Source organism: Rhinolophus sinicus, linkage group LG01, assembly GCF_036562045.2.
Source record: "Rhinolophus sinicus isolate RSC01 linkage group LG01, ASM3656204v1, whole genome shotgun sequence".
Lineage (NCBI taxonomy): Eukaryota > Metazoa > Chordata > Mammalia > Chiroptera > Rhinolophidae > Rhinolophus > Rhinolophus sinicus.
The window spans coordinates 185,056,226-185,084,143 of NC_133751.1; the positions used below are offsets into that span (position 1 = coordinate 185,056,226).

General features: G+C 41.1%; 1 protein-coding gene across 5 annotated transcripts in view; it reads right to left on the reverse strand.

Annotated features, from left to right (window-relative positions):
* Nucleotides 1-27,918, reverse strand: part of PLEKHM3 (pleckstrin homology domain containing M3) — a 169,053-nt gene that overhangs the window by 94,703 nt on the left and 46,432 nt on the right. For all 5 annotated transcript variants that reach the window (XM_019726927.2, XM_019726928.2, XM_074312178.1 and 2 more), the window contains exons 4-5: nucleotides 11,573-11,718; nucleotides 1,461-1,654 (exon numbers count right to left, since the gene is read on the reverse strand). In XM_019726927.2, coding sequence (XP_019582486.2) covers nucleotides 1,461-1,654; nucleotides 11,573-11,718 — 340 coding nt within the window. The remainder of the gene's footprint in view (nucleotides 1-1,460; nucleotides 1,655-11,572; nucleotides 11,719-27,918) is intronic.

The following is a 27,918-nucleotide window of genomic DNA, read 5'->3' on the forward strand; positions in this document are numbered from 1 at the left end:
TGGTGGTAAACCACCAGACTGCGGGGACAGCATAGGGATTCTTAGTCACCCGTATGAAGGGAGCAACCCTTAATTTCTAAATGTGTGCCCTGATTTGGCATGTTTGACCAAAGCAAAACAGTATTTCAGAAAGGTATCTAACATGATTGCCATGTGTAGATTTTTATATCATCTAAAAATATAGCACAAGAGAAACCAGCTTTGAGCAAAGCCAAAAGATACTGAAAATAATAGAACAAACATACTTTGAACATTAAAAATCTCATAATCTAGTTTAGTTGATAAATTAATTTGAGACATGTAATTCTATTGCCTTTCAGGGAAAGCCCTGATCTTTTAAAATTAAGATTTGCCTAGGCTGTATAAGAATATAAATCCTGACCATTTTCTAGTGCTTTCTGAAAAACAACTAGGTAATAGAATGACTACCATGGAGAAGTATTTTGCTTTATGGCAGCTGCCTTTTCATTATTATTTTATGAGAGCTTGTCTAGATATTATGTATTCTTCACTATCTACATTTAATTCTTTTAAAAAATGTCTTCTTCAGATGCCTGGGGTTATATCAGTTTCTTTGGATCTCAAATAGCAAACTATATCACTTTAATTCTTTCCAAAGGTTCGTATACATGTAGGCTTATCTCCAAAATCCATGACTAATGTATGTTTTTGGTCATTTCTATTAAAAAAAAATTAAAAGGTATTTTTAGGGACTTATGAACACCATCAACAATTATTTCAAGTATAAGCTAGTTCATATATGCCAAGAGCGAGAATTCAAATGCCAATAAAATCTAACTGTAAAAGAAGGAATTTGATGAGCACAGGCACATTTTCACTTCAGTTTTATTTTGAGGATCTGAGCCTGGTATGGACTTGTGTGTTCTATGACTTACTTCTGAGATAACTAAGCTATAAAAAGGCAGCCCGTACCGATGGTAACAGAAAAGGCAGAATCCTGGGCCTGCGCATTTTAATCCCAGCTCTACAGCCTGCATCACTTACCACGGTTGTTTCTCTACGGAAAATAAGATTTGAATAACTATCTAGTTATTATTTCCCACTGAAAAACGTTTTTAAGTTTGAAATATTTCAAACATGCTTATTTTTACTGATGATAAATAGGAACTGAAATTGGGAAAAGGGTAAAACACCACAGAAGTGGTCAGTGAAGACATTGCCACCATTATTACCGCAACCTAGAGGGAAGAGACGTCTTCACTGTCTTGGGAACTTGATCTATGGGTTAAAAGCCTGCAGTTATGCTGAGATATTGTTTTCATTTTGCTTGGCTCACCCTGATAGAGGACCTCGGAGGGAACAGGCAAAGATGAGCCCAGAGGGAGAACCACAGAATTTGAGACGGTCTACACTGGAAAGGCCCTTGGAGATCATGTAACCACCCTCTCAGAGCGGGAAAGAAAAGCAAACTGGAGCCATTTGACAGTTATGACTCTTACCTGCGGCGCAAATCCTCCGCCACCGCTGCCCGGCAGCTGAACAAATAGGCTCGCAGCGATTTGAGCCGCTGCCGCAGCCGGACCACGGTGGCCAGCGGCTCGGCGTGTCGGTACAGCATGGGGTTGTCCTGCTGGATATCAATCAGCGGCTCTTCGTACACGTACTCCAGAAACTCTTTGGCCTGCTTAGACACCTGCAAAAAGGCATCCTCCGTCAGTGCTGGTGAACCCTCCAGCTTGTCACACCTCCTCAAACTAGGAACCAGAGCTTACATAGCAAAGTCATATTCTTGTCTGAACACAGCCAAATGGAAAAGCCCATAATTTAAAAAAAAATATCAATTTTGGCTTCTCTTTCTTCCAGAAACCCAACTGTAATCTTGGCATCAAAAGGAATTCATTAATTCTGTTTCCTGATTACATGATAACATGAATCTACACCTGTGATGAAATGACACAAAACTATGTAGACCCAGTGTACCAATGTCAATGTTTTTTATATTATACTATAGTTATTTAAGATGTAACCAACTGGGGAAACCGGGTGGGGGTATACAGAGTTGCATAGATAGTACACATTGTACTATCTATGCAACTTTCTGTGAATCTATAATTATTTCAAAATAAAGAGAAAAGAATTCACGAACACTCACTCTGATTTTAAAGACTACATACATATATGCCTATATGTATGTATCTCCTATAACATTTTTTATAAGTAGCCACTTTCAGGAAAAATAGGTAAGCCATGCACATAGTACAAAATTCAAAAGGTATAAAAGGATATTTTTTAAAAGAAAAAAGTGAATATTGTATGCAGAATAATTACAATGCATAGAAAACAGGTTCAAACACATACTTTAGTGAGCAGGAAGGAGTTGTTCTTATTAGACTTCATCTAATGCTATATCCACCTCTGGCAGTAAATGATGAGACTATGAAAGTTGGTTGTAAAATGTCATTGTCATCAATAGAAATAAATAGCAGAAACACAATGCATCCAAGAGACAGAGGGAGTTGCTTAAATAGTGTATATCACGTGGGTATTTGGGAGAATCTTTACATACCAGTTCACTGATACTGAGACATGGATTGGCTAGTGATACATAAGAGTTGGCTCAGTTTCTATTTATGGAACGTAACACCTCTCCACAAGGTTTCCACCAAAACCTCTCTAGTCCTGGGAGTAAATCTGCTTATTAAAAAGAAAATTGAAAATCCACAGTTTCACACTCTATGCTAGAAGCTTATTAATGAAGTTAAATAGGATACAGTCCCTACTTTCAAGGGATTCACTGTTTAGTATCACAGACAAATATTTAAAACAAAAACACACATGTAGCACATAGCCTGTCATGTACCAGAAAAGAAATATGGATGAGGTCCACGAGTAGCTTAAAGGAAGAAGAAATCAACTGTGCTGGAGGAAAGGAGCTAGAAGCCAGGGCAGGCCTAGTAAAGCAGGTGACACTGGCTCGCGGTAGATAAGTAGAAATTCACTGGGTGGGCCAGGATGGGACAGAGGAAAGTACAACAAGCAGACACAGCCATGAAAACCCATCCATGTGTACATGTGATACCTAAATATATGGCTAGTGTGTGTTGATTAAAAACACGTTTAAGGGTGGCTGGTTAGCTCAGTTGGTTAGAGCGTGATGCTAACAACACCAAGGTTACCCGTTCGACCTCCACATGGGCCACTGTGAGCTGCGCCCTCCTTAAAATAACAAACAAAAAACCCCCCATGTTTATGAAGTTCAATATTGTCATTTTCTTTTATTGTAAAACTCATACAAAAGTTTGTTCCTTATATAGATGCAAAAATGCATCAGTATTTTTTTTTTTCTAATAGAAGTCTCACTTTTTTTTTTCTCATAAAAAATTTTTGAGGTTATCTGTTGTGTTGTGTGATCCTTTGGGGGTCCTAGAGAGTTAGAGTTAGAGATAATGAAGTTTACAGTCTCTGCAAATCCAGCTCACAAAGAAGCACCTAGAGTTCACCAAAACCTTTGACGATTTTACCAGACTGGAAATAGCCGTTGGTAGGGCTAAATAATGCCTCCCTTTGAGGCATAGAGACACAGGTACACGCCAGAGCATTTTGGTGTTCAGTGGAGAATAAAACAGGCATGGCCCTGTTCGCATGCCGCTCATGGTTTAGTGGGGAAAGGCAGAATTGGGTTCAAATATTGTCTTCTTCATGGTTCAACATTTGCTACATTAAAATATCTTAAACAAGGAAAAACCGGATGGTGTTCTGGGAAACGAAGTACAATCCACTTGAAACTGTTGCTGAAAAATGATGTATTGTACGATTCAATTAGTCTTTCTGGCTCTCTTGAGCAGTGTTTATACTGAGTCAGGGCCCTGCTGAATTGGGTTAACAATACTACCTTTTAGTAGGTGAACAGAAGGACAAAGGGCACTGGCCAGTCTCCCAGGCCTTAAAAGGCTTCTCTCTTCAGGTGGCACTTAAGCCCAAAAAGGGGGGAAAAAGTATTCTACAGAGACAGTAAAAGCAGTAAAACAAATGGGACAGCAGCTACTGACATCAGCATTCATAAACTGAAATTACTAAAGACAAAAACAGCTAGTTTCAATAACATCTAAGGCACTGCTTCACAGAGTTATTAGCTAGTATTAAGAATACAGAGCATATTGTGACCATGGCTGCCTGAATATGTGAACAAATCCCAGCCACGCTGAGCCATTTTTGGCAGCCAGGCTGAGCATATGCGTGTTGCTGAGAATCAACCACTTAGACACTGGTGAGGAAATTTTTGAGAGAACTCAAAATTCAGCATGAAATGTTATTTTTGCAAAATAGAGCGCTGTATCCCCACTGATTTCCTAAGTTCTAAATGGCCCTCCATGCTGGTATGAGGATTCCACTTTCAAACTCAACTGTAATTTAAAAGCTTTTTAAAAAAGGGTATGTTTAAAAATCTATACAGTTACTTAGAGAAGGAAGCCAATGATAATCGTAGGTGATAAAGTTTATGTGAGAAGAAGTCTCTTTCTTGTTACTATAAATATTACATGAGTTATATGTAAACACCAGATATATTCCACCTAAGAGCGAAGAGCTACTGTCCTACTTCTTGCCAACCAAATTATGAAAAGCCTGGGTGCTGTTTCTGATATACATGAAAACTCAGCTCAGAGGTACAGATGCCTGAGCCCAGCACTCTTTTTTAAAAAACAAAAATAAGTGGTTTTGGTTGGCATTCTTTTCCATGATCCCAATCCATTCACATTAAACATTTTTGCAGGGTTAATAGTTTATTTACCTATCGACCTATTACTATTTTACTAAATAATATTTAATGTTGATTAATAACATTAATATAAACTAAATTCTTTCCCTAGTGCTTTGATCTTATAAACAGAATAGTTTAAGCTCTAAGAACCCAGCTCTGTGACTGTGGCTTTGTTGCAGTTTGTGAACTGGTTCTCTCTTCCCAGCTCTGCAGTCTATATGACTTAAGACAGCTAAGAAAAAGTCCAGGTGGAAGTAGGTCTCTTCCCTGCCTCTCACTCAGGAAGTGTTGGACAAAAGAGCACAATTGGACTATAGTTAGCCAAAAACTAATAATAATGACCAAATCAGCTACATACAGTTTATACATATGTATACATCTGTATTTGTATGAATAAACAAACATATTTGTCATTTGATTTGAACATTCAGCATCGTTGGTATAGATTTATGCTGGTAACAGACACCTCTTAGAAACAAAGTTCTTGACCATTCAGGTTTATGTAATAATGAGAGGTTCTGGAAGAGTGTCCTGGTATGTTCCTCACAGAAACAGCCCTGGCTAGGAAAGTAATGGAGCAAGGGGAGTGTTAACCATAGACGGCAACTTGGAGATAACGCGGTGGCAGTGGTGGTGGCGGTGGTGGTGGTGGTGGTGGTGGTGGTGAGAACTTGTGTATTTGTTAAAGGAGGAAAATGTATCAGAATAAAACAGATGAGAACATAATCTTAGAATAACAAGAACTGGGACAGATAATCTAGTTCAGTTTTTCTCAAACTGTGTTCCAAGGAATACTAATTCTACACAAAAGATGTTCTAAGGTCCAAGAAGAAATATGCCACACGCCACATTCTTCTCTGGGTGATTCAAAGTGCAGCATGTTTGCATATTAAAGCTCGGGGATACCTTGTATTAGAGAAAACCTGCTTACTCCAGCCCTTTCCCAAACTTATTTGACTACAGACACGGCAGCTATTTAATGTTGTATAGGCTGTATATGGGGTGTGGGGGTGGGAGATGAAATCCAGTCTGGGCCCCCGACCACCAACTGGAGGAAGGGGCATCTTTCTCTAACTCGCTTCATCCTCTTGCCGAGCTGTGCGCTTCCAGGGCTGCATCCTCCTGGAAGGGCCCTGTTGCAATCATAAAGCTGGCCTAGCTGTGGTCCCCTGTGGAATTGTGAGTGACACCTACTAACACGTACGGAACTTGTTAATGCTCCATGGAACACACTTTGAGAAATGCTGAACTAGTCCATTAGCTGTAGTTAGTAGAAGAGAAAATTCAGTCCAAAGAGCTTAAGTGACTTATCTGAGGTTATTTTGTGGCAGAATTAGAACCAAAACTCAGATCTCTGGGTTCTCTGCTCTGTGCTTTCCAGCACGGTCTCCATTTACAGTTCTTTTTATTTTTTAATGACTCTGCCATAAACTATCCGCTCTTCACTCTTTCAGAGACGTGATCCCTGCCCCTGTTCAAATAGAAAGCAAGTAGGCTACAAATGGAGATTAACCTATAATGTAATTAGGCAGTACACTGGTGTGTGGTTCCCATTTGATTTTAACTCTGAAACAAAAACTAAAGTTCAGTACCACTTTATGTATCTAGAAGTCACTTATCTGTGTATTTGTTTACGGTCTCTGTCCCTCACAAGGAATTCAGGAGGCAGACACAATGGCTTCAATAAATACTTGCCGAACAAATGAATGCATACTTGACAGCACTCTGGCTATGACTTAAAACACACTTCTAACAGCTTGGTTATTTGTTTCTAAATTCACAACAAATTTAGAGGTAATGAAGTAGAAAAGGGGAAGGGCAGCTAGAGGCAACACAGTGACAACAGAAGTGACAGCTGATACTCAGGGGGAAAAGGTGCCTGCAAGAAGATATAAGGAATAGTATAGCTTACAATCCTGATTGAGGGCAATTTGGCAATATCCATCAAACTCCAAAATGTACATACCTACATCTAGAAAGTTACCTGCAGATAGTCTCACTTATGAACAACAGAACTTATGTTTACATGATGTATAAAGTTATTCATTGAATCACTGTCTATAATAACAAAAGATTAGAAAACTCTTAACACCCATCAAGGAAAGGATAGGTTGGATAAACTGGTGTGTGTGTGTGTGTGTGTGTGTGTGTGTGTGTAAAATTCATGACGGAATATGGAGTGGCTATAAAAAAAAAAAAAAAAGCCCAAGGAAGAGTTTTATGATCCAAATGAAAAGTTCTCCAAGAGCAGCACGTATACTATATCGCCTATTGCCATTTCTGTGTAAAAATCACATGTATGGAAAATTCTCTCTGGGAGGATGCATAAGAAAGAGTAATTTGGTTGCCTGTGGGAAGAAGAACAGATGGGTGGGAGAAAGACGTGGGAGGGAGATTATCTACGTGTATATGCCCTTTGTACTTTTTGAATCTTGAAATTTGTGGAAGTATATTATAAATTTGTGAATATAAATTTGTGTATATTACAACAAAAGTAAAAGTGTAGCAGTGGGTGGTAATCTATTGAAAAATAGCCTCCCACACCACATCAAACCACAAAAGTTACCTATCACAGAATGATCATATTTACAATTATAATTCTGAGGCATTAACGGTGAGTTTCTAGTACATATTTTCTTAAGTAGACTATATGGAACTAAGTGACAGTTAAAATTTATAAAATAACAAAAATAGTACAGTCACATTATTGAAAATTTGGAGAATAAAAATCGAGAAAGGGAAAAAAAAATTATCACCCCTAATCTTACCAAGGTCAAATAGCCACTCATTGTTTTGGTACAAGAGTTCCTTCCAGGATTTTTTCCCAATGCTAACGTGAAAAATCATGGCGAAATCTTAATGAACTCAATCTCAACTATACTACTTCTGTTAGCACTGTGGGCTGACAGAGGAGGAATTAGGAGATCTTAAGTTTAATTACAAATTGTTCTCAAAATCTCCAAATGACTCTGAACAAGTGGTTTTTCCCACCAGCCAGCTACTCCCCAGCCTCTGCAAGGGCAACAGAGCTTGCCTTGAATGCCTCTCAAGATAGAGAGATAGGAAATGGTTTATGTAACACGGAAAACCCCTAGCTAAATGGAATGTGAATATTCAGGCTAGGACACAAAAATATTTTTTAAAAGCACAATGGAGGGGAACTATTTAGGAAGAGCTAAGTTTGAGTTCCTTACCACCTCTGTGTCATGCTTGGTATTTTTTCAGTGGTTGTGGTGGGGGGTTAGGGGGAAGTTATCTTCAAAGAGAATTTCATTAGAAAATGGCCACAGAATTTGAGGATAGGGTTTAGCTGCTGGGTAATCCTAGAGCTCAATTCAATTTGCAATCCTGGAAAATAGATGAAATCCTGCTTTAAAAATAATTAGGATTATTATTACTCCAGAGGGCAGATAAGGAAGCGCTTAAGATGACAGATTTCATCCTGCTCTGCAAAACCATTTTTTCTCTCTTTTAAATGGAGAGCCAAGCCAGTCACGTACTTGCTATTAGGGAGAGCAGGCAGATCTAACAGAATGATGTCTGGTCTTGGAAACTGATAGGTCTGAATTGATCCTCACAATTAGGAACATTAAGTTAAATCCTGCATCTGAGCAAAGACAGACAGACTCTGCACTAAAAGGAATATAGTTACTTAATGCCAGTAAGAGATGATCCAGATAAAATCGACCAGCTCTGTTTTGGCTTTAAAATCTTCCCTGGTCCACTGAGATCCTGGGAAGGTATGGTCTGACAAAGGAGATTTTCCTCATGTGTAACATGGATGGAATGAAGGTACCTGATATCTTCAATTAGTTACCTATCCTCTCAAATTCAAACTGTGTCATTTGAATGGCCACCATCGCAAAATTTCTGCTTCCCAGAAAGACTGCCAGTGTCGGTGATGGTGAAACTGATGGTTGGGGAGGCCCTTACAGCTCATTGCTAGCGGATCTGGATTACCGCCTCCATTTCACAAACCATGCATGAATTTTTCATTTTCCTCCTTCAGTGACACCTTTTCTGCTTTAGCTCCACTGATTGGCATGCACTGTGTTGGCAGGTGCCACCAGCCTAAGCCCTCAGTGATCACGGGGCTAGGACAGCCTCACTCACTTGCTCTCTCCACACCTCTCTCAGCTGTCACAGCCCTGCCCCAAGCAGATTAATCTAAACTGTCTAAACCAAATTCAACTAGTGTTCTTTCCCTCTAAATAAGTTTTTATCTAATACACACATAGCAAATATATTTATAGCCTATATTCAGAGTGTCAAGTACAAGATGCAGAGGAGAGAATGATAACTCTGTCTCGTAGAGGGGAAGGGAAGAATCAGGAGAGGAAGTGAGGTTTAAGCTGGGTTTAGGATGTGCCATGCTGAGTGAGGGCAAGCGGAAGACAAGAGGTGTGAAAAAGCGTGGCAGGACTGAGGAAAAGGGGTGTGATCTTACTGGAGAGACTCATGGGGGTGGGCGTGCAGTGGATGAAGAGGCTAGAAAGGCAGGGGCTTGAGATTACACAAGGTCTTTATGTCAAGCTAACAGATTTGTGTTTATCTTCTGTACCATCATGGTAAAAGCCTGCTTCAGTTGAGCACTTATTATGTGCCAGACACGCACTAGGTGCTTTCTGTGAATCATGCATTTAAGCAGACAGCAACCTCAGGAAGTAGGCACTGTTATTGTCATTATCTCCATTCTGAATGCGAAGAAACTGAGACTCAGGAGGGTACGAAATTCACCCAAGGTGAGATTAGGATTTTTTTGAAGTATGATTGGGGCAAACTAGGAATTTTTTGGAATACTGTTGGGACAAAACATGAAGGTAGGAAGCGTGGCCAGGAAGCCACTGAATTCCTGCAGGTGGGGCATCCTGCAAGTTCGAGTTAGGGTGGTGGGACTGCAGGGGCGGTGGACAGCACGCTCTCAAGAGCTAAATCTCCACAGCTGATTTCTGCTACCTGATTACGCAGGACAGGTGTGACAGAGGGAAGTGTACAGCACGTCTCCAGCACTGCAGGGGTGACGGCTGGAGCCACGTGTACTGGGGGGACATGGGGCGAGTGTGATAAAGCCAACCTGGGATGTCCTGAGTATAGGCGCCCACAGGACAGCCTTCATTCTTTCATGTAATATACAATCCTCTCACCTATACTATGTGCCAGGAGCTGTGGTAAGAGAGGTTCCCTGTGCCCAGGGAGCTCACCTTCAGAGAGAAGACAGATAAGCAGCCGGCTGTTATATAAATGTGAGAATAATAAAAATTATGACGATAACTTCCATTCTTTAGTGCTTATCACAGTCATTTGAAGAGTGCCATTCATACAACTCTTTTAGGTAAACATATGAATTATAATAAAAACAAATGATTATTTGGCCCACACCATGCGCTAGGCACTGCTCTAAACATTTCACGTGCATTAACCCATTTCACCAGCAGCAACTGTACAAATTATTATTGCCTTCATTTTACCGATGAGGAAACTGAAACACAGACTAAATAACTGCCTCAGATTAGACAGCTAATGACAAAGCTACAACTTGAATCCAGGCAGAGCCCATTGTACAGATTAAGAAACTGAAGCTCCCAGAAGTTCAAGTAATTTGACCCCCAAATCAAGCACCTAATTAGAAGTGGAGGTAGGATTTGGCCAAATGCCTGTTTAACAACAAGCTCCTGTTATTAACCCCTAAATAAATGCAATTCTAAAGCCCCACACGTTCCATGGTGGTGCCATGGAAGAAAGCGAGCAACGCAGCAGATGGGGAGGGTGGGGAACATTAGAGAAGATTCCACCAAAGAGGACACACTTCTATCAGCTCTGGAAGAATAAGCAGCGATTCCACAGATGGATAAAAATATCTGGAATAGACGTGGAAGGATGATCTCTAAACAAGACAAAGGGCTCTTCTTCCTCCCAAGCTAGGAAGGGACGCAGAAAGGACAGGTACAAATACAGGTAGATTTGTAGGTATTCATAGTCAAATCGCGTAGCTTCAATTTGCTCCTTCAAGTAGGAGGCAAGGTCCTATGCTGAAAAGGATTGGAATGGGCATCTTGAAGACAGTAAAGATGGGGATGGTTACTGGGTAGAACAGGAGACAGAGCTGCCCGGGGAAGTAAACCTCTCATACTTTTCATGTTCATTTCAGACTTCCAAGATTACAGACAGGTGATAGCTATAGGTCCCTTCTCTGCCTACCTCGCTCCCAGGTGATACAGTTACCATGAAAGCAAGTCTTAGACATCGATTAGCAAGGCAGTATTAAAAGTCATCCAACCTGCTTTTGTAGACAGCACCTTGCATGGAAGGTTCATTTAAGGCAGATGTAACAATATCTGGCAGAAGGATCAGAGCAGCTGTCGTCAGATCAGGTACCAGAATTGTCTGTTACGTGGCAGGACACAAGACCATAAAAGAGTCCTAAGCCTAGAGTACCACCATTCCAGGGCGGGGTTCAATTCCTTGACTTGCCAAATTCTATTACCTGGCTTATGCAAAGGTGGAAATGCCATATAATTGTAGCTCACCGATTCACGTATCTCAAAGACAACTAGGTTGAAAACTAAAGTTGAGATGTCCATTAGTCAATCAATTCCACAAATCTCACCTTCAGGGGCAAAAGTGGAGCTGGAGAGAAAAGTGGGAATCGTCAGCACATGAGTCCTAGGAGTCTCCCGTAGAAGGGAGGGAGATAACGCAATCGAGTATAAAGTCAGAAAAGATCTTGGAGCTTTTATGAGACTGCCTAACCAAGTTTGCTTCCAATTCTTATGTTATTATCTTTGTAAGCCACGTGACAACCTTTGAACATCCAAATTGCTATTATGAAGCGAACTCAGTTTCTGTACCTACCTTATATTTTGAAGTATCCCAGTTGTGGACTATGCGTGCTGGGATGAGAAAACTGTCGTCCACGTGGCAGCTGCTGCAGTAATACCACCCACTGTAATTGCACACCTTGGCTTTCCCATTGGAAAGGCCTATGGATCGCTGGCATCCTGTTCAAAACAAAAGAAAAAAGTCTATGATTAGGTTACACAACCCTTAAGCTAAACAAAATTCCACAACAGGAAAGAAATTGCAGAGAATCCACGTATAGACATGTCCCCTCCTTCCTAGCCTGACAGCTTCTACCCGCTTGCCTCTTGCGGGAAACACTGAAACTGGTCCCATTTCTGGTCTCTTCTGATTCTCTCTCTTCTGCACGCAACTGCCAGAGATCAGCCTCTCTACAACCCCACTTTTATTCCTTGCTTTCCTCCTCAGAAACTCTTTTTCCACGGGGCACTTTGCTGCGGCTTCACATACAGGATCTTATAGAAACCACACATCTACGAGGGAGATGTTATCAGCTCTATTTTACAGATGAATAAACCAAGGTTTTAGCCAGGTTGGGTACTTTGTCTTGAGGTCACCCAGCCAATAAGAGGTGGAGCTTGGATTTGGCTCTAAGCTTGTCTGACTCTAAAATGATCCTAAAAACTGATATGTAGCCTTCCTTTGCCTACACAATCAATGAAAGGAATTTGTCCTTTGATTGGCCCCCATCTCACCTTTCCAGCTACTTACTCCTACTGCTCTCCAATGGGAACATAACCTCTTTATTCCAGTCAGAGAACTCTCCTCACTGTTCCCGAAATAGACACAGAGTGCTCACTCCACCCTCCATATCTTGTTTTCTCCTTGCACAACACCCTCTTCTCTGATCTCTACTTTGCCAAATCCTGCCCATTACTCAAGGCTGCTGCTTGCCTGTGAATGATTGCTAAGGCCCTTTTCCTGTCCAAGGAAGTCCACCATTCTGTGAGAAATGTGCTGGTACTGTGAGGGGAACCCGGTAATAATCATGGCCTCGCCACAAGGAAGCTTAGTTTTCTTTAGATAGGAGAAACTACCTTCTACTGCTGAGTACAGGAATTCTGTCACAATCAACCCAAAAGACAAAATGCAGAACAGGTAATCATGATTATATGAGCAGCATCCTTTTTCTGACATTTTCAGTCGATAGCTTTCATTTTAGAAATCCTTTCATGTGGCCCATTTCATGGTTGGGTGCTAAGAACTTATAAAAAAAATCTCACATTAAGCCTCTTTCACGATATGGATACAAAATGAATTACTACCACTAATGATGATGATATAATGGTCAGTGTTGCACCCTGTTTCCATTTGAAGGAGCTGAAACACAGTAACAAATCACCAACCTAAGAAGACACTGATTCGCATGAATAAAAGTATTACAAAACTCACAGAACTTTCATTTTCATCACAAATAAAATGGCAACAGTAACCAAGCAGTTTCACGGGGCATCCTCCAGAAAGAGAATTGGATTCTATTGTTTTTAAATACAAGAGGTACTGAAAGACAAAGTTAAATATATATATATATATGTATGTATGTATGTATGTATGTATGTATGTATAAGGTCAACTGTAATTGAAACAACAACAAAAAAAGACAGAAAGTAAGTAAGTAAATGTGTTGGTATTGTGCTTCAAGAGCTCAATACTCTTCCTTCCTAGAATAGGTATTTCTTTACTATTGAGTAACAACAAAATCCTAACAAGCTCCTGCTTTTCAGATTGCCTGAGGAATGAGATATGTGTGGAAGATAAGGAAGAACCAAACCCCGGAGCTGCTTCTGTGGGGCCGGAGGTGCTGTCACAATCACGTGGTGGTGACGAGCAATGGAATGCTGACTGCCCAATTGCCACAATCACTGACCACATGGCCCATTTGGCATTTAGCACATGTCTCCTTAAACTCCTATGACTTTTTATGCGCTTGTACAGCCAGAACCACACTATAAACTTCTCAGATCTACTTTTTATCCTCAACACTTAACACAGAGCACATAGCAGACCATCAATAAATGTTTATGTTGAAGGGAAGACAAACTGAATATTATCTGGCACACATACACCCACATACATATAAGGAGATTTTAACTTCTCATAGCGATCCCAGAACTGATCTTTCTAATCTGGTCACCTGCCTCTTGAAACAGCCTACTTTTGTTAATTTCCTTGTGAAAATATGTTGCCTAGTCTAAGAATTATACATTACACACGTGTTCATATGTGGCCTATAGAATACAGTTGAGTGGAAATTTATCTTCTAGATGCTGGGATGTTGCTGTTTCCAAAAATTAGTAGACAGTCAAAATGACTTAACACTGAACTGGCACTGAATAGAATTTAGTCTTTCCTAATGATTTAGAAAGTGATTATCATCTTGTGGAAATCCAGGATCCTCATTATAGTTAAAACGCTCACCACAGAATACTGCAAAAATAAATTTAGGTTCTGTTAGCTTATCAGTTGTTTGAATTTGAGATAGCATACACATCAGTAAGCATTTGCTAGATATTTCTATGTGCATTAGAAGGTAGTACTGGGTTTATCAGTCTATACTTTTTAATGACCTTACTGTAATTTTCTAGATGCAACATACATAGGCAATACTGAAATACACAAATTGGCATTTTGAGGAAGTATATGGCCTAAAAACGTGTACACCAACTGGGCACACAGGTCCGAAGCCTAACCTGCTGGGGGTTCAGCTATACGAGCTAACTAAATAGCTCACCACTTTGCACAGGTTTTCAGGCTCATGAAAGAGAAAGGCTGAAAGAACATGGCTCAGGCTCATTCAGGTTTTAGTTTACACTAAAACTCCTTCCTTCATCTAGCCCTTGGGTGTGTTTGCCTTCATACCTTGTTTAGAACCATGCTCTCCTACTCTTGGTGCTGGAATCACCCTTAATGACAGAAGCAGATTTCACCCTATCCGCACACCTAGGACAGCTCTGGACATGTGGTGTATGGACAAGCACAAGTCCAGAGTCAGGAGGCTTGGCCCTGCCTGGGGTACACTGTGAGCCTGACCCATCAACTCTAGGCCTGCTTTCCTCAACACAAAATCAAAGGGTTAGCCGGATCCGGTGGTTGGCCAAATTCAGTGTGCATCCGAATTTTCTGGAGACTTTGTGAAAAATGTAGACCTCTGCACCCCGCCCTGAGAGTTTGATTCTGTAGCTCTGGGGTAGGGCCCAGAAACCAGCATTTCTCCCCAACCACCCAACCACTATCAGGAACTGTGGTGGGTAAAAGCTGAGGATTGCCCCGATTGCTAGGTGACTGCAAAGGTTCCTCCAAGCTCCAAAACTCTAATTCTATCAATGAAGTGCAGAGGGTCTACAGACAGCTCAGTGAAAAGCTCATAATTAGTCACACAGTTAAAACAGAAATAAATAAAATTTTTGTTAAAAAATTTCTGTTATAATAGAAAAAAATAAAATTGCAAAGTTTCATGCTTTTACTGTATGCATACAGGGTAGGGAGAGATGCCACAGGAAAGGGAAGGGGACTGCCTTGTTTACTTTCTAGGCTTCCAAAATCAACATGCCAGGTTCTTAGTCAATTTCTAAAAATTTACTATGTAGAAACAACCTGACTTCATTTTACAAGTGTTTTTCCACAGCATTCGTTGTCCTCACTGAGAAGAATCTTATTTGACTTAGAAAGAATTAAAACTTTTAATTTTCAAATCCAATTCATTTGTCATTGAAAGGACATAGGATGGTCAGGAAAGAAGATTAGAAGATAGTTGCTGGCCTGATGTAGATTCATTTTCTAAAAACAACAGATACCATGTATCTGAAGAAGGAAACACCCGTTCTTTCAATTAACTGCAAAATTTCCTTCTTTAATATTACACTAACAAATCCTAGACTAAAAATGTCTGAAACAATTCCTTTTAAAGACATACAATTTGGGATTTCACCATCATTATGAGGTTTTCAACAGGGGAAAAAAATGTGTTTTCTTAATAATTACTGTTAGAAAAACACATTTTTTGGAGAGTAGCAAAGCTGGACTCTGACAAGCAACATTATGGGGAGAAAAACAGAGCTGTAAAGCAGAGACAAAAAAATAATTAATTGAAATAACTAATTAGGGCTTATTTACATATTATATTTGTATGTACTTTCAAATAGACTTTTCAACCATTTTCTAAATTAAAGGGCATTTGTAGTAGGGAACACTCCACATGTTGGATCAAAGTAAATACACTCTTGCCAGTCTCTTTTTGAAACTTTTCAGAGTGTATTCAATTCATAGGAACAAAAAACTATCTCACAAGAGAACCAACTGGCCTTTTTTTTTTTATTGCTTCCCACCCCACTTCAAATCTTTAATGAACACATGCTCTGAAGAGCTTAGCTTCTTCTCTGATACACTTTGGGAAACAAATATAACCATTTAACCGAAATCCTATTTACCGCCTGTACAGTCCATTTCCCAAACGGCCTCTTAAGACATGCGAAAGAATCTGTTGCTGGGGATTGAAGCAGAAATTTTGGCATAATTCGCCACACAGGCACAATCTTTCTACTAACAAGTGTACCCAGTTCGTTCAACTGGCTGCAATGTGGTGTTTTTGAAGCTAAGATACGAGGAGGAGCCAACCATCTTCTCTCTACTTCATGGCTACCAACTCAGCCCTCTTGCCTGACTAGCACTTGGGAAATTCATGGACATAAAAGTAACAAAGGCTGTGGCTGCATCCGGGTGAGTCTCTCTCACTAAGGAAAGACACACAATGCTTTCTAAGTGCATCACCCATGCCACCCCTTCACCGAATTGGGTAAGGCAAATCCAGTATTTTGTATTTGGAAGGTAGAAAATCTCTGAGAACAGGGGCAAATAAAATGAAAGAAGAGAAGGTACCTCTATAAAAGGAAGGAAAAGATACAGAGAGAGTGAGAGGACAAATTTCATTTCCTCTGTTAAAACAGAAAAAAACAACAACTGGAAAGTTGCATACCCGTTTTTACGGTATGCATACAGGGTAGGGAGACATGGCCACGGAGAGGGAAGGGGACGGCCTTGTACCTGCCTCCTTCCTTCCACCCAGTGTCCCGGCATGGGACAGTGAGCTGCGGTAAGTAAGCACTGTGCGAAATGCGGCTTGACGGCCTGGACGTTGATCATATGCTTTGGAGACCAGAATTTCCAAAATGAAGAAAAACAGAAATGGGGGTTCTGTGACTTGATATTTTACAAGAATTAGGAAAACAGTCATAAAGAACTTTGTTTTCCTAGCTCACAGTCTGTAACCACTGACGTATTAAATAAGTAGTTAAGTGTTAAACATGTACTTTTAAAAATAAGGTGTCACATTGGGTATACAATCAAAAATTCTGTTAATTAGCCTGGGATGAGCACAAAGTTGGGCAGTGTCTAAACAAAGGATTGTTGGACAGCGGGCAGGAGCAAGTTTTTCAATGTAATTTTGGTATCCTTTAAGGGAAGTGGAGGCAAAGCAAACCGGGGCCCCAGACCTGCATTACCTACTGTAGGAGGGGACGGAGATGGGATGTGAGACTGACCACATGTGTGCTCTCAATTTAGTTCCACACAGGGGGAGGTGAGGCGTCAGCACTCTACACGGAAGGGGCCAAGGGGGAGGAGCATTGAGAAATGCCTGCTTAGAGGTATAGTAGTCCTTCCTTACACGTGGGGGATGTCTTCCAGGACCTCCAGTGGATGCCTGAAACCGTGGAGAGTACCAAACTCTCTCTCTCTCTCTCTCTCTCTCTCTCTCTATATATATATATATATATATATATATATATATATAAATGTTTTTTCCTATTCATACATGCCTATAATAAAGTCTAATTTATACATTAGGCACAGGAGATTAACAATAACTAATAAGAGAACAGAACAATTATAACAATAAGGTAAAGGTGACTCAAATTCAAACACAGTGACACCATGACAGCTGATCTGATAACAGAGAAGGTCACTAAGTGACTAACCAGCCGGTATACAGCCAGGATACATAGGACAAAGGGATGATTCACGTCCCGGGCGGGACAGAGCAGAATGGCATTCAATGTCATTGTGCTACACAGAATGGCATGCAACTTAAAGCCTAAGAATTGTTTACTTCTGGAATTTTCCATTTAATATTTTGTGACCAAGACTGAGCGTGAATAAGTGAAACATCAGAAGGCAAAACTGTGGATAAGGGGGCACTACCATAAGTGAGCTAAAACTTTTCCCTCTCAAGCATCCAAGTTACTCTGTCCGTGGGACAAGGTGGTGACTTGTAAAGTAGAAGGCATCTACTTAGCCATAAAATCAATGAAAATATGAAATATCTGGGTAGCGAATCAGGCACATGAAAACAAACATCTCCGAGTATGCATTTTGTCTGTGACAATGCAAGCATCTCAAATGCAAGCATCTCAAATGCAACTAAAGTAACCAAAGAGGAAATCAAGAAAAATCAACAGTGTACAGCCTGGACTGCTAATGTGCATGGTATGGAAAACCGCTGGGAGTCCTCCCTTGGCTCACTTTCAACTGCAATGTCTCAAAACTCTTTTCCCCAGAATGTTTTAAGTCTCTTCCCCGGGGATGAAAACTTCATGGCTGGGAGGGAATACATATACAAGCATACCTCAAAGATATTGCAGGTTTGGTTCCAGACCACCACGATAAATCAAGTATCGCAGGGAAGCGAGTAGTGATCTTTTTGCTGGTGGAAGGTCTTTGCAACCATTTTTGTAAAAAACGCAACATCTGTGAAGCGCAATAAAGCGAAGCACAATCTTGAAATGTAATGACTGGTTCTTTCCAAAGCTGTACTGAAACTCACTTCTGTTCATCAGAAAAGCATTTTTTTCTGGTGGGCTTCATTTTATGTTTGTCTATAAATGGCCTTTATACCAGTGAGAGATTGTTAAAAAAAAAAAAAGAAAATGTCACTTATTGTTGTCCAAAACTTTGACTTAAAAAGTTGGGCTACATAGTCACTGGACTGACACGTTAAAAAGCGTGAGTAACACTTGGAAGGACACTTCCTGTTGTGGCCAACACACATGTAGGATAACCAAAGCTGCCACTTGTAGAGTGGACTGCAGTTGTTCGTAGGGCAGCTATGTCCTTAAGAACATAAGAGAAGTAAGTAACTCCTCTTGGACAAAATGGATGTACCTAACTAAAGGCTTTTCCTTTCAACACAGCAATATGGCAAATGTAACGCTTGTAAAGTATTAGCACTACCCCTGGACACAGTGAGGGCTCAGTACATATTATATCTAGAGCAGGGGTGTCCAAACTGTGGCCCGCGGGCCAACTGCGGCCCATGATCCATTGTTAATTGGCCCACAGCAAATTCCAAAAATATATTTAGTTTACTTAAATAAACCAGGTGAGGCAATACGTACTTCACCTCGAGTGAGTGGCCCGGCTGTTTGTGTATTTTACCGCATATGGCCCTTGGTGAAAAACGTTGAAAAAAGTTTGGACACTGCTGATCTAGAGAAACAGACAGAGGAAACTGAGGCTGAGACCAACAGACATCAACTGTCCAAGACAGAAGCCATCTAAGAAGTATAATCATGTGTTACTTGGTTATACACGCAGGACGAAGGGAACCAAAGACAGATACTTTTAAAAATCCAATTTGAATACTAATTGGTTTAAAATTTAAAAGTATTCTACAAATCTTAGGTGAAGTGACGTTTCTTTGCAATGAATATTTAAACAGGTAAGTCAGCTTTGATTTGTATGCTAGAGGTACCATATTTAAGTAAGAAATGAAGTGAAAAATCACATCATGTAATTACTGCTGATTGAAAATACAAGGCAGCGTGCCAGCAGACCCCCAAACCTCTCTCTTGCTTCAAGAGTTTTGGAAGGAACACACCTGGGCAGTCGCCCCCTTCCAGTTTCCAACCACCTGCCAGCCTCCTTTCCAGTCATAACCTCTGAGACCATCTTCTCGGCCATCCTCTGCCTCCAGTACCAGCCCACACAGACTTTTATGACTCGCTCCTTACTGCCACCCAACCATGAGCTCTCAGATTTGTCAGAACCATTCCGCCACAGTGGAGGCCGCCATCAACAGCCTGGTCAACCTCCCTCTGCAGGTCTCCTACACCCACCTCTTTGGGCTTCTATTTCCACCGTGATGATGTGGCTCTGGAGGGCGTGGGCCACTTCTTCCGTGAGTTGGCCAAGGAGAAGTGGGAGAGCACCCAGCTTCTCGTGAAAATGCAAAACCCGTGTGGCAGCCATGTCCTCTTTCAGGACGTGCAGAGCCATCCCAAGATGAGTGGGGTAAAGCCTGGACGCCAGAAGCCTCCATGGCCCTGGAGAAGAACCTGAGCCAGGTCCTTTGGGATATATGTGCCCTGGGTTCTGTCAACACAGACCTCCATCTCCATGACGGCCTGGAGAGCCACCTCCTAAATTAGGAGGTGAAACTTACAAGAAGATGGGTGACCACCTAACTAACCCGTGCAGGCTTGGCTGGGCGAGTATTTCCTGGGAAGGCTCACCATCAAGGAGGGGAAGGAGCCTCCGGAGCAAGTGGACTTTGAGGGGCCCTTCTGCAGCTGCCAGGCAGTTTTTCAACCACTCTGGAGCCTTCTCCCAAACTGTGAACCAAGTGGAAACAAAGCTTTAGGCAGAAAAAAGAAAAAGAAGAAGAAAATATAAACTAAAGACTTTCGGCTCTTGCTAAACTCTGTAGTGTTTGTTTGTTTAGTCTCGTAGAATGTTAAGATTATAAATCTTATTAAATAAATTAATAAATACCAAGTAGACTCCAATTCAAGTTAAGAAGTGTCAAGATTTATTGGTCTTTCAGGTAAACAATGATTGAGAGCCTAAAGTCAATATTTGGTCAAAATTTATCTTGAAAGGCAATAAATCTTGATTTTTGCTAAGGCAAGTAAGTAAATATGTGCACCGCTCTAGAGATTCTGACGGCTTTTCTATCTACTAGTTACCTTGAGTTATAGATATAATGATCTGCGACACAGAATTTCACTTCCAGAGAAATGATTTGAGTTGTTGAGTTACTTTTAATTTTTCTTATGATAAGATGCTTCAATTCTAGTATTTATAGTAGGGTAAGATAAGGAAAGCTTTATAATAAAATATTATAAATTCAGCACCTAGTATATTTAAATCAGTCTAAATTTAGTATTTTTTCATACTTGTTTTCCGTTTAAACTTTCTCATTAACTTCTGTCCCTGACTAATCTTTCCCCAAAGATTTTCAAGAAAATGGTAAGCAATTTAAAATGGAAATAATAAATAGGCAAATGGATAAACCAATACTTACATAGCGCTTATTATATGCCAGGCACTGCTATATGTACACACACACACTTCATGCTCTTATCAAGTCTATGAAGGAGGTATTATCTTCATTTTACAAATGAAGAAACTGAGGCAGATAAAGTAAGTCTGTCCATGGTTGTACATCAAGTAGAAAAGGCAGATCCTAAACGACGTGGCTGGTGCGGCTCTTTATGAGAAACACCAATGAGCTAAAGAAGGGAATTTCCACATAGCTATCTCTTTGTGGAAGATATACAAAAATGGTCTCCTTGTGGAGGACAATATGACAAGCACAGAAAATATGAATCAACTATACAAAAGTACATAATTTAGTTCACCAATAAATTTTTCTTAGGATCTCACAAGCATTAGCATCACCTCTGAATATGAAGTGGGAGGGGGCAAGAATACAAATCTATAAGGTGGAAAGCCGAAGAGCCGAGAGAAGAAGGAAGCAAGCATTCTCACTGTGGAGATCGAGGACGGCTGTGTAGACACAGGAACATTTGAGCTGGGGCTTAAATTAAAGAGATTTTGACAAAGGACGATTCAAGTCAGAAAAATGGGGGCATGTTTGGAAAACATTTAATATTGTAGTTGCCTGAAGTTCACTGTAGCCAGAGGGGTGTTGGGAGAAGAGCTTGGAATGATAAATTGAAGCTAGAACATAAGAATCCCGAATACTCATGGGGAGTAGTCCTTACTAATCAATAAGATACAGGAACAGCTCGAGTTGTTTGAAGCAGAGCAGCAATCTGAGCTTTGGAGAGATTAACTGGCAAGAAAACACTGGAAGGGGAAAGAACCCGTTGATAAGTTATTGCATCAGTCTGAGCTTGAGTGAGCTTGGGAGCAGCAAGGGGGGAAAAGAAGGAGATACTATGGAGACAAAATGTACATGATTTGGCAGCTGACTAATCAGGAAGCATAGCAAGGGGATCTCAAAGATACTGGTGATGTTTTGAGCCTGTGACTATTATATGAGAAATCTATCAGTCAGAAGGCGAAGGTGGTTTGGGGGAGAAAATGCTGTTTGCTTGAAGCATTAAATTAACAAAACAGAGTTCAAAAATTTTGAGCTAGCAGATCAACTGATGCCTAAAGCTCTGCTGATTGAGAGTAAGTCCCTTTTAATGTACAAATCAGTTTGATTTTGATTTTTTGTTACTTGTGACTGAAAGCATCTTATATATTTATACTGAATGATGGTTGGTGAGGGTTCTATTTCTATAACCTACTGCTTTTACTTAAATGTACCCCTTAACATGCTGTGGTCTTATTATATACCACTAGGTGGTATGAAATAATCAACATGGATTTCAGTAGAAGACACTTGTTACTTTATAAAGAAGTGAGGAAGAACCATGTGATGATGGGGCAGCCAGATAGCTCAGTTGGTTAGCGTGCGGTGCTGTTAAGAACAAGGTTGCTGGTTCGATCCCCACATGGGCCAGTGTGAGCTGCACCCTCCACAACTAGATTGAAATAACTACTTGACTTGGAGCTGATGGGTCTCGGAAAAACACACTTAAATAAATAAAAGTTTAAAAAAAAAAAAAGAGAACCACGTGATGAAAAGAAGACTTCGTTGGTAGGCCTTGTTTCTTGACAGCACAGTGGTTCACAACGAGGGGAGACTTTTGTCTTAACAGTGGACATTTGCAACATCTAGAGACATTTTTGGTTGCCACAAAAGAGTGAGTTGGGTACCTATTGGCATCTAATGGATAGAGGACAGGGATGTTGCTAAACATCCCTCAATGCACAGGACAGCCTCCCCGAACAAAGAATTACCTGGTCCAAAACGCCAATAATGCCACTGTTGAAAACCCTGTGATAGTACAAAGATGAGTGGCCAAAATAAAAGATCCATGACTGATCTTACTTTATTATTTTGCTCTGTAAGCAATGGATATGCCATCTTTTATGGGGAGGAGAAAAGGCCTTTCACCAGCTCTATTTTCTTACCTGAAAAAACGATTCATGCTGCTAGGTTAGCTTAGAGTAAAGAGGTGCCATTAAAGGGAGGCCTTCTCCACACTGCATCACCACCTACTAGATGGCCTGCTGGTAACACCAGCTCCAAGCCTTGGGCTCTTTCCTTCACAAATTAATCCTGGAGAAACACTTGGCTACCAATAACTCTTACCTGAAAAGCAACTACAGAAACAAAAGGGACCGAAATAAGCTGATTATTTTGGCCAGTGGTGGGAATAATGCTCCTCTGTCACAGTTTACCTCCCGCTCTCTATCAGCTCTATCTTAAACATGGGAGTACCAGGCCCCCCATATGGTACACCCTGAAACCCAAGGCAGGGAAGGAGGTCAACCTCGCCAGCCTGTAAGGAGGCAAATACTGGGCTGTGCTACTTGGAACTTACGAACTGAAAGCTTTGGGGGAAGATATCTTACTAAATAAACTGTCTTACTGGAATGTTCCTTTGAACCATCTCAGAGCCTGAGGCAAAAGGAAAAATCAGTCCTAATAGTCCAATCTCTATTTAAAATTGTATATTTTGTTCCTCATGGATTTTTTGGTATTCATTTTGAGTTTTAAATATGACACATTAAAATATTATTTATCTTGATTACTGAGGGTTTTTTGGCATTCTCTTGAATTTTGTACCCAAAGCGAGTGCCTCACTCCCCTCACCCTGGTCCCACCCCTTTTTCCTCACAGTGAATCCTTATCTACCCCAACTATGTTCTTTCTACAGTGATTTCCTCTGGTATTTAACATTGTATTAAACCACCACTAACTCTTTTTGTGGTTCCCCAGTTATATCTCTATCATGATTGTGTCAAAAGGTCAGTAACTGCCATAACCTCTGACTGGCTTAGAACTTCAGATTATTGTTTTGGTACACCCGAAAAGCAACCTGTCTTTCCTTACTGTTTCTGGCACTTATGTTTCCTTCCAGATTGTGGTATATGGAAGTCTCTACGTACATCAGCCTCCTCCAGTCTGCAGCTTCTGTCACAGACACTGTCCCACCAGGGGCCCCTCTCACTTCTTTCACATCACTCCCCATTCTTAATGCCTGTTTCTCTTCCCTTGTATTTCGCGAGAGTCTCATCTCTTTGAACTTTATAGTATCTTTAAAACACAACCTTTCCTCTTCTTTGTTAAAACCTCTGGGAAAAAAAAACCCTGACAGCATCTCTTAGAGTAATTTCTACTTGAGCTATTTTAGTAATGACAACAATTTGATAAAATTAAAGTCATGAGAGTGGATCTGAGTAGTACTAGAAACAGTCTCAAAGTGAAAAAGATCACTTTCATCAGCTTCCTTTAAATCCATGCTTGAATTTCTTCATTTCTCCCCGAAACCAAATTCCTTATGTTCTAGAAGATTTAGAGACTGCCTCGGCCTACTTCATCGCTTTCTTCTTTTCCTTCATGCCTTCTTTGGCCTGCTTTCCAAGCTTTTCTGTCTCTCTAAAAACACAGGTCTGTGACCACCTCCAAAGCTAATCTTTTAGCCATATGTTTAATTTGAAGATAGGTTGCTTGAATCAGTATTATTTTGAGTTAGTAGGTGGGAAACTCCTACTCCCTGCTCCTCATTTTGCCATTTGAAAGGAATTTCCTAGAGTAATAGTGCCACCTTCTCTCCCCATCAGTTACCCCTTCCTCCTCCCAGGTGGAGAAACGAGGTTATCTGACTAGTGAGCTTACAAGAACCCCGACATGCTCAGGGGTCCTTCAGCATGGCCTTCGGGACTCCAGCTGTAACCACATGAATAAGTCTATCGATGTTAAGGATCCATGATGTAATAACACATGTGATCTATAAGCAACACGTATGGATATTGAGATCTCCATCTTCCTGACCCCCGGGATAAAGAGGAATGATTTGAACCCTGTAAGGGTGATGGGCAGACAGACAGCATCCAATAATGGGACTGGGGAGGAAAAGGGAAGGCAGGCGGGAAACCGGAACATGGCTATCAGGGGGTGAAGATCAAGGAGATGAGGCTCATACAGGAAAGGGGGGCTCCAGGGGTTGCCAGGACACCCTGTGCATCATGCGGTACCTTTTACTCAGTTAAAATTCCTCATCCTACCGTGGATAAAAAACATCATTTTCCTAAAGGCTTCCCAGCATTGTTAGGCCACAGTCAGGCTTCCGTTTATCCAAGAGATCACTTGGGGAACCTCGCTCAGATTTTCTGGGGGGGAAATGCAGTGATGTACATACAATATTACTGAATTAAGATTTGGCCCTTTGGTTTGGCCAATATTTTGTAACATTTGAACTGTATTTTGTAACATTTGAACTGTACATAGTCAAGGCAGTTTAATCTTCCCTCAACTTACAGTGTCCCAGATGCTGGCCCACCAGACTGTAGAACACATCGGAGGCAGGGTTATAAAGCAAAGGCCACGCTCCTGCGCTCCTCATTTATTACTTATCCCACTGAGCCTGATGCTTTCCAGCCACCAGGCCGTGTGTGTCTACTGTTTTGTCTGGTCTCTAAGTGCCTGGGGGCTGAGAAGAACATCTTTATTGGTAAAGATAGAGAAAGAGATCAAGACTTTCAAGCTAAGTCTATCTTCTGTGTCAGAGATACAGGCGGGGTGATTTGAAGGAGAAGTGACTTTCAGCCAGGCTTTTGGTTTAGCCCCACGTGATTTACTTTACCGAAAAAAAAATGAAAAACACACCACCGTTGGTATCGGTACATACCTGGTTAGAATGTGATTTTCAGCCTGGTGACAACAGTCAACAGTATTATATTGTATACTTGGAAGTTTCTAAGAGCGCAGATCTTAAAAAGTCTCACCCCACCCTGTGTGTGTGTGTGTGTGTGTGTGTGTGTGTGTGTGTGTGTGTGTGTCTGTGTGTGTGTGTGTGTGTGTGTGTTAACCGTATTGTGGTTATCATTTTGCAGTATATACGTATATCAAATCATCACACTGTACACCTTAAACGTACACAATGTTATATATCAATTACATCTCAACAAAGCTGGATAAAAGATAAGTAAGTTCTGGGGGTCTAAGGTACAGCACGGTGACTAGTTAACCACATCGTGTTGTGTACTTGAGAGCTGAGAAGAGAATAGACCTTCGATATTCCCACAAGAACAAAACATGTTAATATGGGAGGTGATGGATGTCTTAGCTAACCTTAACATGGCAATCATTTCACCATTTGTACATATACCAAATCATCACACTGTAAGCCTTAAACTTACACAGTGTTGTTTGTCAGTTATATCTCAGCAAAGCTGGGGGGTGTAAAAGAATGTGATTTTCAATCTTTTGGAAATTGATACAAGCCTGAATTTCTTTGGTTTTGGAATCCCAGTTCCTTTCTAGACGTGCTATATAGCACACACTATTTTTAGTGAAAGCTAACGAATACAATGAATTTTGTTGGTCACCTTTATAATACCCATTAAAAGGGAAATGCTGTCTATTTTAAGCTAAGATTTGAGAGCGGTGTCTGAGTCAGAGAGTGGGGATCACCAAGTCACTAGATGTGCACAACATCCCACCACCTGAGCTTGGGCGCTGAGAGGGCTGTCACCAGGCTGAGCAGTCCAGAGCTGGCCAGTTTCTTGGCTGCTTCTGAAGCTGCTTGGTTTCAGGAAGACCCAGGAAGATACCACCAGAAATCTCCCATCCCCAGGTGGGTGCAGTCAGTGCTGGGAGGCACACCAGTAGCAGACTGGAAATGACGGAATAGGGTGAAAGGCCAGCGCTTCCTCATTCTCTGGGGGCAGCCATGTGTATCACTTATCTTCCTTTGATCCGGCTTCCATTTTTGCTGTGGAAATGGCCTGCTCAATGTCCTGTGCTGACGTGTAATAAAGAATGATCTGGTCTTCCTCCCTGACAGATAGCTTCTAAAACTGTTGGACTTTCCTGAGTGATATAGGCATCCGTATTATTCATGGGCCTCTTGGATCACAACTGAGTTTCTGCTAATGACATGACTTCTGATGGGCCACTAAATAGCTTCAGGATGGGGGGTGGTCCCCAGAAGGACCAACCACATGATTAGAGGGGTGGGGCTTTGAGCCAGCCTGACCTCTGGGAAGGGAATGGGAGCTGGAAAGTGAGTTCAATCACAAGGTTAATGATTCAAACGAGCATGCCTATATAATGAAACCCCAACAAAATTCTGGATGCTGAAACTCTGTGGAACTTCCTGGTTGAGGAGTACACCGGTGTGCTGGGAGGGTGACTTGCCCTGATTCTACGGGGAAGGACACAGCACCCTGTATCTGGAGCCCTCCCAAACTTTGCCTTCTCAGTCTCTGCGTTTGGCTCTTCCTGATTTGTATCTGTTCTAATAAAACTGTAATTGTGAGTATAGCACTTTCCCGAGTTGAGACTCATTCCAGCAAATTATCAACCTGAGGGGGTCGTGGGAATCCCCAAATTTGTAGTTAGTCAGTCAGAGTGCGGGTGGCCTGGGGACCCCTGGATCTTGCAGCTGACATCTGCAGTTGGGGAAGTCTCGTGGAGGATCAGGCTCTTAAACTCATGGGTTTTGTGCTAACTGTGGGTAGTTAGTGGCAGAACTGAACTGTAGTACACCAACTGGGGTTGGAACAGAATATGCAAAAGGAGAGAAACTCTGAAGGTGCAGTGCCCAGAGCAGGGGTTTGCACCCTATATTTGAGGAATCCTAGTCCTGCAAAAAGAGGGTCAAGTAAGTTTAGAAATGTTGCATACTTATCCCTCAGATCAGTAGAATAAAGGCTCTAAAAGTAGTCAAAAATTTAAATTAAAAAAAGTCCCTGGAAAACTTCACAATCATAACTAGTTTGCCAAAAGGGTAAGTTTTGGGTCCATCATATATTATTATTTTTTAACAACCTAGATGATTAAGTAGAGAACATGTTGATTACATCTGCAGATGACTCCAACCTAGGATTCCTAGAAAAGATGGTGAAAGCAGGAAACCCAATGGTGGGAGTGGGGAGGAAGGATTCAAAACTGAGGATGATGAGAAATATTTAGTGTGCCCGAGGCAGAGCTAGGGAGACAGCGATGAGCAAGACGACACAGCCCTTGCCAATATAGCATT